Raw genomic sequence first — 12,585 nt, forward strand, 5'->3', positions numbered from 1 at the left:
ATTGAACGCTCTAAATTGTCCATAGGTGTGCATGTGAGTGTGAATGGTTGTCTGTGTCTATGTGGCCCTGCGATGAACTGGCGACTTGTCCAGGGTGTCACCCTGCCTTCGCCCTATGACAGCTGGGATAGGCTCCAGCAGACCCCCATGACCCTGAGCTCAGGAAGAAGTGGGTATAGAAAAATGAATGAATGAAAAAAAAATAATAATAATAAAATAAAAATAGGATTTCTAATGACAATTACATAAGAGCAGTGAATGAAAACAAAGGGAATTTGGGACAAATGTGGATGTTTTTTTTGTTGCCGTTGTTTCTTTTTGCTTGCCAAACGTTGTGACTCTGTAGTTGTCCTCTGTCTCCACCAGGATAGCATCCCCTTTGCCGTCATCGGCAGCAACACAGTGGTGGAGGCCAAAGGGAAGAGGGTGCGAGGACGCCTGTACCCCTGGGGTATCGTCGAGGGTGGGTCAGCCTCTTCCTCCTCCTCCTCACTCTCAAGTTCACTTCCTCTCCTTTGGTCCTTGAGCCGAACCTGATCCCCCTCGCTGTGCTTTCACAGTGGAGAACTCGGCGCACTGCGACTTCGTGAAGCTGAGGAACATGCTCGTCCGCACGCACATGCAGGACCTGAAGGACGTGACGCGCGAGACCCACTACGAGAACTACAGGGCCCACTGCATCCAGAGCATGACCCGCATGGTGGTGAAGGAGCGCAACCGCAAGTACGCTCTCGAGGCATCGGCGCTGGGGTTCAGATTGCGTGTTTTGACAGATCAAAGGCGTCGTTCATGAAAAAATGTACATTTCCATACGTCAACGACAAACCAACATGGCCACGACTCTGAAGACATTTTCTCTTAAAACACCACCATTCTGGAGTTTCACCTTATTACCAACAACAGCTCCAGCCAATGGCAGCCTCATATTTAACAGATTATGGCCAGTTTATTGCAGGGCTGCATAGAGACAAACAGCAATTCACACTCGCAGCTGGTTATGTGCCTACCTACTGTGTGAGGAAGCTGGACGACTTGGTTGTACTGTTGACTGTATACAAAGATGGATGGAGTCATTACATTTGGATGTGTGGGTGTTACCTGAGGTGAGCCATGATTGGATGTTGTCCAACGTCGGAAAGCCAACTACACTTGACGATAATTTTTACTCAAGATTCGACCGAATTAGACAAAATGAACATTGGAGCCTAAAACTCTATTTTTACTGGTGATTTAGACCAAAAGGAATTTTGTCTAAAGTTCTAAATTTGGTGCTCCGTTCTGTATTGACAGCTGGTCATTTTCTGTCATTTTGCAACCAACTTTGGCGGTCCCTGCTGGCCAAATGATAGAATGCAGGTTTTTCACCACTTTCACTCCATCTTTCTACAGAGCCAGTGGATTGTACACGGTGTGAGGATTGTAAATGGACAATATTATGTTGAATAGAAAAGAGGCGGAGCTTTGCCTTTGGCAAGCTATCCCCTCAGTACAACGAGCACAAAGTGCTTACGATCCTTGAAGCAAAGCGCTAATTCAGTTTCATGCGGTGCGGACGACTGTTGGCAGGGCTCCGCGCGCTCCTGGGGCGGTTTTCAGTGGCACACCTTGGCGTTAAACACCGGCCTTCTCTTCCAACCCGCAGTAAGCTAACCAGGGAGAGCGGCACCGACTTCCCCATCCCCGCCGCCCCCGGCGTGGTGGACAACGAGACGGAAAAGCTCATCCGAGAGAAGGACGAGGAGGTACGGCACGCCGACCACGTAGCGGACTCGCACCACCGACACGAGGGCGACCACGAGTCCGAACGCAACCGTGATCACCCGGTGCACTCGGAGCCTCCGGCCTACCCAGAGAGCCCCCCTCACCTGATAGGCGACACCGCCCTCTGATTAGTTTTGTACACTAAACGTCATGTTTCCCGGGGCTGACAATGAGTAGCCTCTTGAAACATGAATTAGTGTAATTAATACTTTTACATTTCCGTGCAAAACATTCATTGTCATTCCCTCCCCGTGAACATTTGTTGATATGAAACTATAGCTTGATCCATCGCAGCCCTACTGGCCCAGTGACCCTCCCTGCCCCCCCCCCCAACCCTCTCGCAAAGTATTTATTTAACCAAATAAAGAGCTCATGTCTTCTTGCTTTGTTTTATTTTGTTTTGTTTTTCTTATTTTCTGGTGTTAAAAAAAGAAAATGCAAACAACTATGACATCATAATGATTGTGCTGAAAGGACTGCAGGCCCTCGTGTCAATAACGGTAGCAAGAGCAGGACGATTGAGAGTTATTTTCCATCTCTTCTATCAGGTAGCCTCAGGTTTACTGTCAACAATGCTAATGTTATGTTTTGTATGTAATGTGAAGCCCAAAGTGGACCTCTGTTTAACTATAAACACACACGGAGTCCATTTCAAAACCGAGAGCCCTTTAAATGCCGCCCACTGGGCCTTAAAGTTGCTTATAATAGTGCTGAGCATTGGTTGCATGTCGGCCTCAAACCTAAATCAGTTCACCTCTTCTATTACATGGTGAGAACAATACATCTGATGATGTGTGTCGCTGGTTAACCATAAAACGCCCTCTCTTCACTTGACATTTTAAAGACGGTTAGCGCTCAACTGAGCGAAGGAAGGGCTGCTGCCCACCTGATTTCCAAAATAAAACTCACTGTCCTGCACCTCCCACAGCTGCTTATGTAGGATGGCGGGGGTGCACATGAGGGAATGCGGTCCTTCCAGCGCAGGTCACATGACCCAGATACCACGCATCGATCGGTCTCTCTAGTATGGATTTGTCGGCCTGCGCGGCGATGCGAGAGTAACGCGGGTGCGTGGTGGTGGTGGTGGGGGTGTGGGGGGGAGGGGGGGGGGGGGGGGGTTTGTGGCGCTCCGCTGCTTCAAGCTGCTCTCCTCTCTGTCTCCCACAGCTGCGGCGGATGCAGGAGATGCTGCAGAGGATCCAGGATCAGATGCACACTCAGAGGGACGCCTACTGACCTGGGTGTAACTGTAAAACACAGCAACACTGACACCACCTCACCCCCCTCACCCCTCTCACCCCCTCACACCTTCTCACCCTCTGGCGTACGCACCCAACCGACAACACCAACCTCATCAGCAGCAGCAGCAGCAACGTCACACACACATGGATCAGGGACCCGCGCGGAAGTGGGGATGACGTCCTGGGACCGGGTTTTGTCTCCTCTGAGGCGCCGGCGGAGCAGCAGGGCCTCACCTCTGTTTCTGCCGGGTCAGCGGAGAATTAGCAGAGGGGTTCCTTTCATTTCTTCCTCACAATTAGGGTTTGTTAAGACAGTTTGTTAAGACGGTTTGTTTTTTTCCGCTAAAGTTTGATCCGAGGATTGTACGCAGTGTAGGATTAAGGTCTGATGTTATATTTAGTTTGAGAAACTTTGGTTGATTTTGAGGGGAAATCTGAGATTCGCTTCGAGATTCACGCGTCCTGTCTGAGGTGAGCGTTCCTGGTGCGGCTCTGATCCTCTTCCGTGGGTTTACAAAAATGATCAGGCGGGTGTTTATTTTTTACCATCTCTATCGGCCATTATGCATATATACTGTAATAATTTAATTCCTATAGAACTCTCATAAGCGTTGCTCTACCGTCTTCCGAGTTTGTTTGTTATTTTTTTCGTTTGGTTTCATTTTCCCTGTACAATGCTTGAAAGTCAGCGTGGACGCTTGTTTCGCGTCCCTTCAGGGCTCCTGCGGGTGGGCTTGCTTCGATCACTGCCTTAAGATTTGAGTCTTGTAGTTTTCGTCCGTGCATCTGTACCTGTTATATCACACCGGCTCCGGCCGGCTGGCGCTGAGCTCAGCACCAGCCAGTCGGAAACCAACGTTCCGTCACATCGTTTTTTGTTTTGTTTTGTTTTACAAAATACATTTACTTGACGTAGGAGTCTGATGGCCGCTGTTACGCAGCCCCATTGTTACCGTCAGCGCTTCACAGCCAGTAAGCTGGGAGACAATTCCAACTCCGATGAGACAAAAACCCTTCGGTTGCATCAAAGGTCATGCAGGCGCGTTTTTTTTTTGTTTTTTTTCGCATGTGTTGTTTGTCGTAGTTACTCAGATTTCGGCCAAATGGAACACGAAGAGCTGTTTGAGAGCAATGGAAATATGTAGCAACATCAAAAGAAATTTATGCATTTTTTTTTTCTGCCTTGTTTTAGTTCCAAATGTCAAAATTAGTTTTCCTAAAACTTGGATCTTTCTGTTCTAGTAATTGATTTGTGTTAACGTTGAAAGAATTGTTTAAAAAAAAAAAAAAAAAAAACATATCAAAGCCAAATTATATCAAGCTGTTTGATTTCTCTTGCTGATTTTTTTCTGTTTCAAGCCTAAAAGGAAATGATGTCTCTGCTATATTGTTTGTATGTTTATACACCGGCTGTATATAAAACAATTACATTCCTTGAGCTCCAGTATCAGGTATGATTGGTTGGTTTTGTTTTATTTTAAATTTGTCCTTTGTTAATTTACTTTTGAAGTATATTTATGTGATGCATTTATACATGAACAGTATGCAGATGGCAGGATATGCAGTTCTAATATTGTATAATAAAGCATAAATATGATTTAATATCCCCCATCAGACACTGCTGCTTTATGTCAGTGTTTTGTTTTTTTTATAACCTGGGTTCATTAAAGTAATCATGCACAATTGTTGCTGTATTTCAGGTATAGTTAAAAAGCTCATGTCAGCATGGCAACATATAAAACTTGGCTGTATTTTTGCAGTAATGACAAATCTGGTTCCTTTGAGTGCGGCAGGCAATTTGGCTCAGTTCACCAAGCAGAGATGGCTCTTCATTTTACCACTTACATTTTTCAATACATTCTTTTTAAAAGAATTCAAAAGTAAAAATATTTAGTGAATGCACTGACCTGCTTGTAGAGCAATAGAAATTATGTTATTTTAGTTTTGTCAAATTAAGAATGAAATAATTAGTAGATCAAAGTGTTCAAAGTGGCACTGCAGCCACAAAAACAATAAATTACTTCGTAATAAAACAAAAATAAAATAAAGATTTACTACAATAAAGATGTTTTCAATAAACTAAATTACATATAATTATTCATTTATGCGTTTCTTTCTAATCTCATTCCTGCAGGTGGCAAAAGGGTCAGTGGAACCTATAAAATCCCACCGTGTCTGTGGAAGGGCTGTATTAACTGGTGCACCTGGGAGGGATGGGCATTTGTCAGTATCAGATATCTATGGTATGACCTGGATATGCAAGAGCCATGGTAAGACTGCTGGATACCGGCCTGGCAATATGGCGGCACGGCAATTCTTTTCCAGTGGCCACTCGAGGTACTGCAGCTAAAACCCCATACTTCCAAGTTGTCAACAGAGATTTGAACCACCAACCTCTCACAGCAAGCTTTCCATCACCCTGAATCGTTTGTCCTGATGGAATCAACTTGCATGTTCTGGCAGTGCTTTTAAGACTTGTGGAAGACAGTGGCAAAAACATTTCTTATCTTTGGTGAAAGACTATTGGAAGTTAGCTGCTGTTAGATTGTTGTTGTTGTTTTAATAAAATGTAAACAACTGAAAGACAGTTTACTTTGGGCATTGGCGGTGGTGATTTGCGCTTTCAGCTCCCAGCAGTATTTTCTGAGCGAAAGCAGCACAGATGTGAAAACCAAACGAGATGAGATGCATCAATGCAACTGGATGTGCGTCGACATCTTTTACTGGAAGAAAATACTTAGTGCTGCAAAACAGGAAAACCCCTGCTTAGTAAAAAAAAAAAAAAAAAAGACACGTCAAGATACTTGTAAACATAATAAATTTTTATTATTTTTTTAAATAAATTTTGAACTTTACATATATCCCTCTGCTTTACATACAGCTTTACATATTTGATCTAAATGCAGCCCAACATTTACAGGCTATATACAACCTTTAACTTTCTCCATAGGGAAAACACACAATTGTATTCTTACTCAAGTACACGATTCCCTTGCACATTTTACTCATTCTTGTCCAGATACAATATGATTCGAGGATCAACTTGTCATACGTCTGTTGCATAAAATCCCAGGGTGAAAAGGCTCGGCTATCTTCACGTCTCCCTCGTCCTCAAACAGAGGTCCCTGTTTAATCATACTGCATCAGAACAAAGTATAAAAACCTGCAGGGGAGAGAATACTCGTCAAAGTGGCTGAAAGATTTCACCATAGAAGAGGGGTCTGAGTAAGTCGACCCCCGTCCTGTAGCACTGTACATGGTCCCAGGAAAAATAACATTTTGACAAAATGCACAATGAAGAGGTTATTCCGAGAAACAAGCAACAGGAAAATAGAATTTGTGTCTACGGACATGTAATAATTTGAGAGTAATGGGTAACTCTGACGTTACAAAAAGGGTTGAATTGAAGTGCTACTCGGTGTCCTTCCACACGTCAGTACATTCAGATTAAATCAGGAGAGCCTGGCATGCTAAGTGTGCTAGCGAGTGCTACGCTACGCTGCAGATTTGCTGCATGTTCACAGTGCTAGCTTGGAAAAAAAAAAAAAAAAAAAACCCAGACAAAGCTGAATAAACACACGCCGCCTGCTGAGGTCGCTTTCTGAGCAGAGGAGCAAAAAACTCCAGCGGTGCTCAATGAAGGCAGAATATTTAACAACCATCCTGATCCCAAATTTTGGGGTGACAAAAAAATTGTTAAAAAAAAAAAAAAAAATACAGGAACCAAGAAAACCCTCACATTTCTACTGCTTCATCAAGGGTTCTCACTTTTAACCAGAATATGTTACATTCACATCCCTCTTAGCAGTTGCAGGACACATGCTGCATTGAATCCCCCCCCTAAAATTCTAAATAAAATCGGAACATTTTATTTCCAGCATAAAAACAAATTGCTGTGGTATCTGCATAATGCCGTATTCTTTACTCTGGATTCTTTGTGCTGGATGTATCTGATGGACAGTCGGTCAAGTCAATGCTCAATGGAAGTGTGCATAAACATATAAATGATGATGATTAAAAACAGGGGTGTTGGGGGGGGGGGCAAGTGATGGCGTCACTAACAACCTTTGCAGAACACCTTTACCAACAAGTCTGGCAGCAGGTGGTTCTCATCAGCCAGGATAATGAAGACATCTGCCGGTTGGGACGCACACAACTGAATCCTAACACACTGACTTGTGCTCAGTTTGATTGTCTTTGTGCCTCAATCCTGATAAAACTGTCCAAAAAAAAAAAAAAAAAAAAAATGTAGCGGCGTCGCTTTTTTTTTTTAGCGCCGTCATCAGGCTGGCTGGTGCAGCAGTGACCGCCGTCAGCCACGAGGGGGAGCTACAGCTGCGTGCGCCAGGGCTGGAGGAGGCGAGGGGGGGTGTGAGACCGCAGCGCCGTTCCGAACTCCAGCCCGGAGTTTGACTCCGGCCCTGCAACATGTGCCTCTGCGGGGGGTGGAGAGGGGGTGGGGGGGGGGGGGGGGGGGAGGAGGAGGAGGAGCTCCCGGTCAGCAGTCACATTCCCGCTGCGCTGCCGTCGCTGGTCACGACGGGTCAAGCGCCTTAATCCTCGGCCTCTCGACCCCAATCCCCCCCCTCCACCCCCCGGAGACCCGGCGGCGCCCTCTAGAGGACGGGTGCGGTGAGTGACGCTGAGACACAACAGGCGCTGCCAGAGTGAGCTCGCGCTTTGATAGTGCGCCAAGTCTGCACCCGGTGTGCAGCACAGTGACTTCCAACCAGTGTGCGAGATCCTCGTGATTATCGGCGGGGGTCCTCACTGCCGTCCTCCTTACACGTTACTGGATACCAATCTAACTGTCCTTAAAATGCAGGAGGCCTACAATGACCTCACAATACTCGATGGGTGCGGGCCATGACAGTCATAGCTACACATACACACACACACAAAAGCTCTGCTTGGCAAAAAAAAAAAATTTGTGAAAAGTATTTTTTTTAAAAAAAAACGAATATTAGACAAGGTGATCTTGAAGACGTTCTAGCGACCAATAATGACAATAATATTATTATTATTTATTTTTTTTTAGCTTTTTGAAAAAATTCGACACCCCTTTAAATTTAGCTTTGAGGCTTTCAGGGGTTCTGAGGGGTTGACTGGGGAAGGGGGGGACCCCCCTGTATTTCCTCACACTGCTTCCACTGCACTGTACCTTCACAAACTCTCGCTGCGGTCGGCGGCCCGTTTGTTAGCGCAGCTTTGGTCTCAGGAATGCAGCGGCCCTCGCGCCGGCTGCAGTCGCTCGCGGTGAAAGCCGTGGTTCGGGGGCCGCTCCGAGGCCTGACCCAATCCCGGGCGACGCCCACAGCTTCCCCCGCCGCCTGCTTCACCGCCGTCCGTCCGTCCGTCCGTCCACTCAGCAGCCGGGCGGCTCAGGTCAGCTTGAGCGTGCTGATGGGGAAGGAGGGCATGGTCACCATGGTGACCGGGTTGAACACTGTCTGGCCCACCAGCTGCGGGTGGTGCGCCACCATCTGGGCGCCCACCGCCGCCGCCGCCTGCTTGCCCAGGAGGGCGGCGGCGGGCTGGCCGGCGGTGGCGGCGCCGCTGATGTGCGGGTGGAGGTGGTTGAGGGTGTGGGCGATGTGGGCCACGGGCTGGGAGTAGAGGGCGGGCAGGTGCTGGCCCAGGTGGGCCACCGGGTGCACCGTGATGTGGCCGATGGGCTGGTGGTGGGCGGGGCCCAGCTGCACCGAGCCGCCGGCGGCGGCGGCGGTGGTGGGGGAGGGGGAGGGGGCCAGGTGGGCTTGGCCGTGCTTGGGCGGCGGCGCCCCCGCCCCCTGGATCACGTGGTTGACGGCCTGGATGACCGAGGGGTGGGACACGGGGGCGTGCGCGATGACGGTGGGGTGCAGGCTGGGCACGGTCACCACCTGGGTGTGGGCGGGGAGGAAGGCGGCGGGGGTCTTGGCGGCGAGCTGCAGCGGATGCAGCTGAGGCAGGCCGTGAGCGTGGGGGGGTTTGTGCTGCTGGATGGAGATGTGCTGCGTGATGAAGGAGGGGGCGGCTGCGGTGGTGGGTGGGGGCGGCGCCGGGGTCGGCGCCGGGGTCGCGACCTTCTCCGGCTCGGGCTTGGCCGGGTGAGGCACGGCGGGTGAGACGGTCAACTGCACCCCCGCGGGGCCGTCGTCCTGCTCGTCCTCCATGTCCTCCTCGCCTTCTGCAGCGGCAGCACAGGGAGAGCAACCAGCGTGTTAGACATCAAGCCACACACCCAGCACTCAACTGGTCAACTGGTGACGTCCAATCAGAGGTCCAGTGTGTCAAATTTGCCTTGATTTATGATTTTTATATTGGTAAAAGATCAAAATACCCTTAATAGCATTAATAAAAGTGTATAATTGCAATGCAATAAAAGTCCTATACATATATAGGACTTTTATTGCATATATATATATATATATATATATACATATATATACACACATATATATATATATACATATGTATATATATATACATATGTATATACACTCTATGTATATGAAGGAATATACATAGAGCAATAAGGGTCTTGCTGCTAGCTAGCTGCCATCTTGCGCTGGCCAGCTTTCAGGAAGTTGTCTTGACAGGGTCCTAAATACAAAACGCGTTTGTCAGGCGGGCTTCCTTAAATACTGGGCTTCCTTAAATACTGTACACACTGGACTTTTAAAATGCACGTCCTTAAAAAGAAAATCTGCGTGAAGCAAAAACAACATTTACTGTAGTCAAGCACAATAAGAGAAGTCAAGAGGGTTTTTTTTGTTTCGTTTTTTTTTACACGGCACACAGGGGAAGAACTTTTGAAAAAAATCTGCTTGGTTATTCCCCACTGTGCGAATGAACGCCTTGAAGTTCCGACATTCATTGTATCCGTTTTGACTTCTGACGTGCCTGTTGTGAGGCGGCACCGTTTCAGCCGGAATTGGGTTCTATTGGTCCAGTTCAGTTCTTTTTGAGCCATCTTCAAAAAAAAAAAATGTGAATATCAATCTTGCAAATAATTGGAGCAACTTTTAATAAAAGCCAGCTTTAAGATTTTACTGCAGTGTCTTCAAAAACAGCTTCGGCTACCACTGTGGCCTAATCACTGTGACCATGTGCTTTTTCTGACAGACTGTCTGCAGCTTTTTCATCTTTCAGCAGGAATGGGGGCAACGTCAGCGCACAACTTCACTTCTCATTGTGCACGCTGCCGTGCGGGAGCGCGAGCGGGCGGCTACCTGAGGCGGTGGACGTGGAGGCCTGGTCCTCCTCGGGCTGCACCGTCTGTCGCAGCAGGCGCTCCACCTCCATCACGTCCATCCACTGGCTCACGTCGTTCTTGAGCTCGGCCAGCCGCTGCTGCGTGGCAATCTTCTCCCGGGCCAGGCGCTCCATGTCGTGCTCGTACTCCTTCTCCTTGCGCTTCAGCGTCTGACCGAGCACAAGTCACACAGAGGAAGAGTTCAGACGTTGCGTTGGCGGGAACCCTGACGCTAACGCCGTTAGTGCGGGATTCAATAACCCATGACTGAGTTACACTCTGTGAAGCTTTGCCTTGGTTCTCCACATTAGCGGAGCGGTGGTTGGACTTCACGCTCAACACCGGCTCGCCGACGCTCAGTGAGCCTTTGACAAGTTGCTGTGTGTTCATCTGGGAGAGGCCTGGAGGACTGAGTGAAGGCAGCAGCAGGAGCAGCAGCAGCAGCAGCAGGAGCAGGAGGAGGTGGAGGAGGAGGAGGAGCAGGAGGAGGAGGAGCAGGAGGAACAGCAGGATAAGCAGGAGGAGAAAGAGGAGGAGGAGCAGGAGGAGGAGCAGCAGGAGGAGCAGCAGGAGAAGCAGGAGGAGAAGCAGGAGGAGGAGCAGGAGCAGCAGGAGGAGCAGGAGCTTCTCCATGAAGGCTCAAAGCTTCCCCGTCCTCTGCATGTCACTCTGTGATTGACCTCTAGGCTTCTTGGTGGGATTCATTTATTTAACTTATTGATTGATTTTGCAACTGCAAATATAACACAATAACAACAACATAATAATAATCACTTGATTTAAAAAAAGAAGCTGTGGAAGTTTCTCAGTTTCAAACTCTCTCAGTGTTTCTGCATCATGAATCGTGCCTCGGTGTTTGAGTACAATAAAGGTCCGGTAGTTTGAAATACGATCCTGCTTCTTTCTTTTTAAATTATAAAACTGAATGAAGAAGAAGTCCTTTATTTATCCCACGGTGGGAGAATTTGCAGAATGACAGCAGCAATAAAAGCAGCAACAGCGCAAAAGATCCAGAATTATATTGAGTCAGGACACAGACACAAATACAATATATAATAAAGCAACCGTCCGGTACAGTGGTGATGTGCCGTGTGCAGCGTTGAAACAGAAACTTGACCCCTGTAATGTTTAAGAGGACGCGGCAGTGCTGAATCAGCTTCAGATGCAGCTCCCTCCACCACCTCAACCCGTAAACACTGAGGCATATCTGTGGCCCGCGCTGCCCTTTGTGTCGGCCGCGCTGATTACCGCGTTAGTCATGTTGGTTAATCCCCCGCCTGCTTTGGCGGACGCTGGATTCCGGGAAAACCGACTGACTCCGGGGGCGAAGGTGCAGCGCGGTGCAGCGCGGTGCAGCGCGGCGACGCGACGGCGACGCGACGGCGACGCCTCCGCGCGTTTTGAAATTCACCGAGGAGAGCGGCGGGCGGGGGGGGCGGGGTTTGGGGGGGCGGGCGGCCTGCGCGCCATCCTCAAAAAAATGATGCTTTATAAATCAATCAATAAATCAAGCACCGTAACGAGTGCTGGAGGAGGCTGGCGACATGTACGGAAAGTAGGAGGGGCTTCCGGGCGTGACCCAGTCCACCCCCCCCCCCCCCCCCCGTGACCTGCCGGCTGACATAAGGCAAAAGCTAAAACGGCGGCGGCAAACAAGTAGCATCTGCCCAGAGCTAGCGACACGCCCAGGTGCACCCGGTCAAGCTGCCTCGCCGGTAAATGGGTTACCAGCGACCTGATGAGTCAGGGCCATAAAGCAACCCCCCCCCCCTTCACCCAGGTGGACTTCCTGTTTGGTGTTCATGTCACTGTGTGATTGGCCAGCATGCGTGCGCTCCTCCAAAGCGCCAGAGATTAGCGAGGGAGCCTGGGTGGGTTTGGGAGGTGTGTGTGTGTGTGTGTGTGTGTGTGTGTGTGTGTGTGTGTGTGTGTGTGTGTGTGTGTGTGTGTGTGTGCGTGCGTGCGTGCGTGCTGCGCGGCACCTGCCTCCAGGCCTGATCTAGGATTAGAAGGGCTCGGCGGCCAAGCCTTTCCGTGTTTGTGTGAAATCCCTGGGTGGGGTGGGGGGGGGGGGGTTGGCTTCCAGAGGAAGTCCTGTTTACGTGCTGGTTTGTCCGAGGAAGCGTCGCGAGACAATGCGGGGGGGCCAGCAGATACACGGAGGAAGCTGCCCCGCTCAAAGTCAATGCAGCACCCGCTCATTGGAGCAAACTTTAAAAACTGAGCCGTTGACAAACTATCTATTAGGGAAAAAAAGGGGGGAAAAAAATGCATTTATTCCAGTATTTTTGAAAGATATTTTAAGATTCGTCAATGTCATTATTTTTTTCTGTTGGGGAAAATAAT

General features: G+C 48.8%; 2 protein-coding genes across 5 annotated transcripts in view; one reads left to right on the forward strand and one right to left on the reverse strand.

Annotated features, from left to right (window-relative positions):
- The window catches only part of septin4b (septin 4b), a 42,431-nt gene extending 37,817 nt beyond the window's left edge, over nucleotides 1–4,614 (forward strand). For all 3 annotated transcript variants that reach the window (XM_076036013.1, XM_076036014.1, XM_076036015.1), the window contains 4 exons: nucleotides 367–463; nucleotides 561–723; nucleotides 1,643–1,742; nucleotides 2,929–4,614. In XM_076036013.1, the coding sequence (XP_075892128.1) occupies nucleotides 367–463; nucleotides 561–723; nucleotides 1,643–1,742; nucleotides 2,929–2,997 (429 nt within the window). In that variant the 3' untranslated portion in view covers nucleotides 2,998–4,614. The remainder of the gene's footprint in view (nucleotides 1–366; nucleotides 464–560; nucleotides 724–1,642; nucleotides 1,743–2,928) is intronic.
- A 1,189-nt stretch (nucleotides 4,615–5,803) lies between these two features.
- The window catches only part of mnta (MAX network transcriptional repressor a), a 21,893-nt gene continuing 15,111 nt past the window's right edge, over nucleotides 5,804–12,585 (reverse strand). For both annotated transcript variants that reach the window (XM_076036010.1, XM_076036011.1), the window contains exons 5-6: nucleotides 10,217–10,409; nucleotides 5,804–9,168 (exon numbers count right to left, since the gene is read on the reverse strand). In XM_076036010.1, coding sequence (XP_075892125.1) covers nucleotides 8,384–9,168; nucleotides 10,217–10,409 — 978 coding nt within the window. In that variant the 3' untranslated portion in view covers nucleotides 5,804–8,383. The remainder of the gene's footprint in view (nucleotides 9,169–10,216; nucleotides 10,410–12,585) is intronic.

Source organism: Nelusetta ayraudi, unplaced genomic scaffold (genome assembly GCF_046127955.1).
Source record: "Nelusetta ayraudi isolate G7.1 ecotype Tasmania unplaced genomic scaffold, CSIRO-AGI_Nayr_v1 ptg000048l, whole genome shotgun sequence".
Lineage (NCBI taxonomy): Eukaryota > Metazoa > Chordata > Actinopteri > Tetraodontiformes > Monacanthidae > Nelusetta > Nelusetta ayraudi.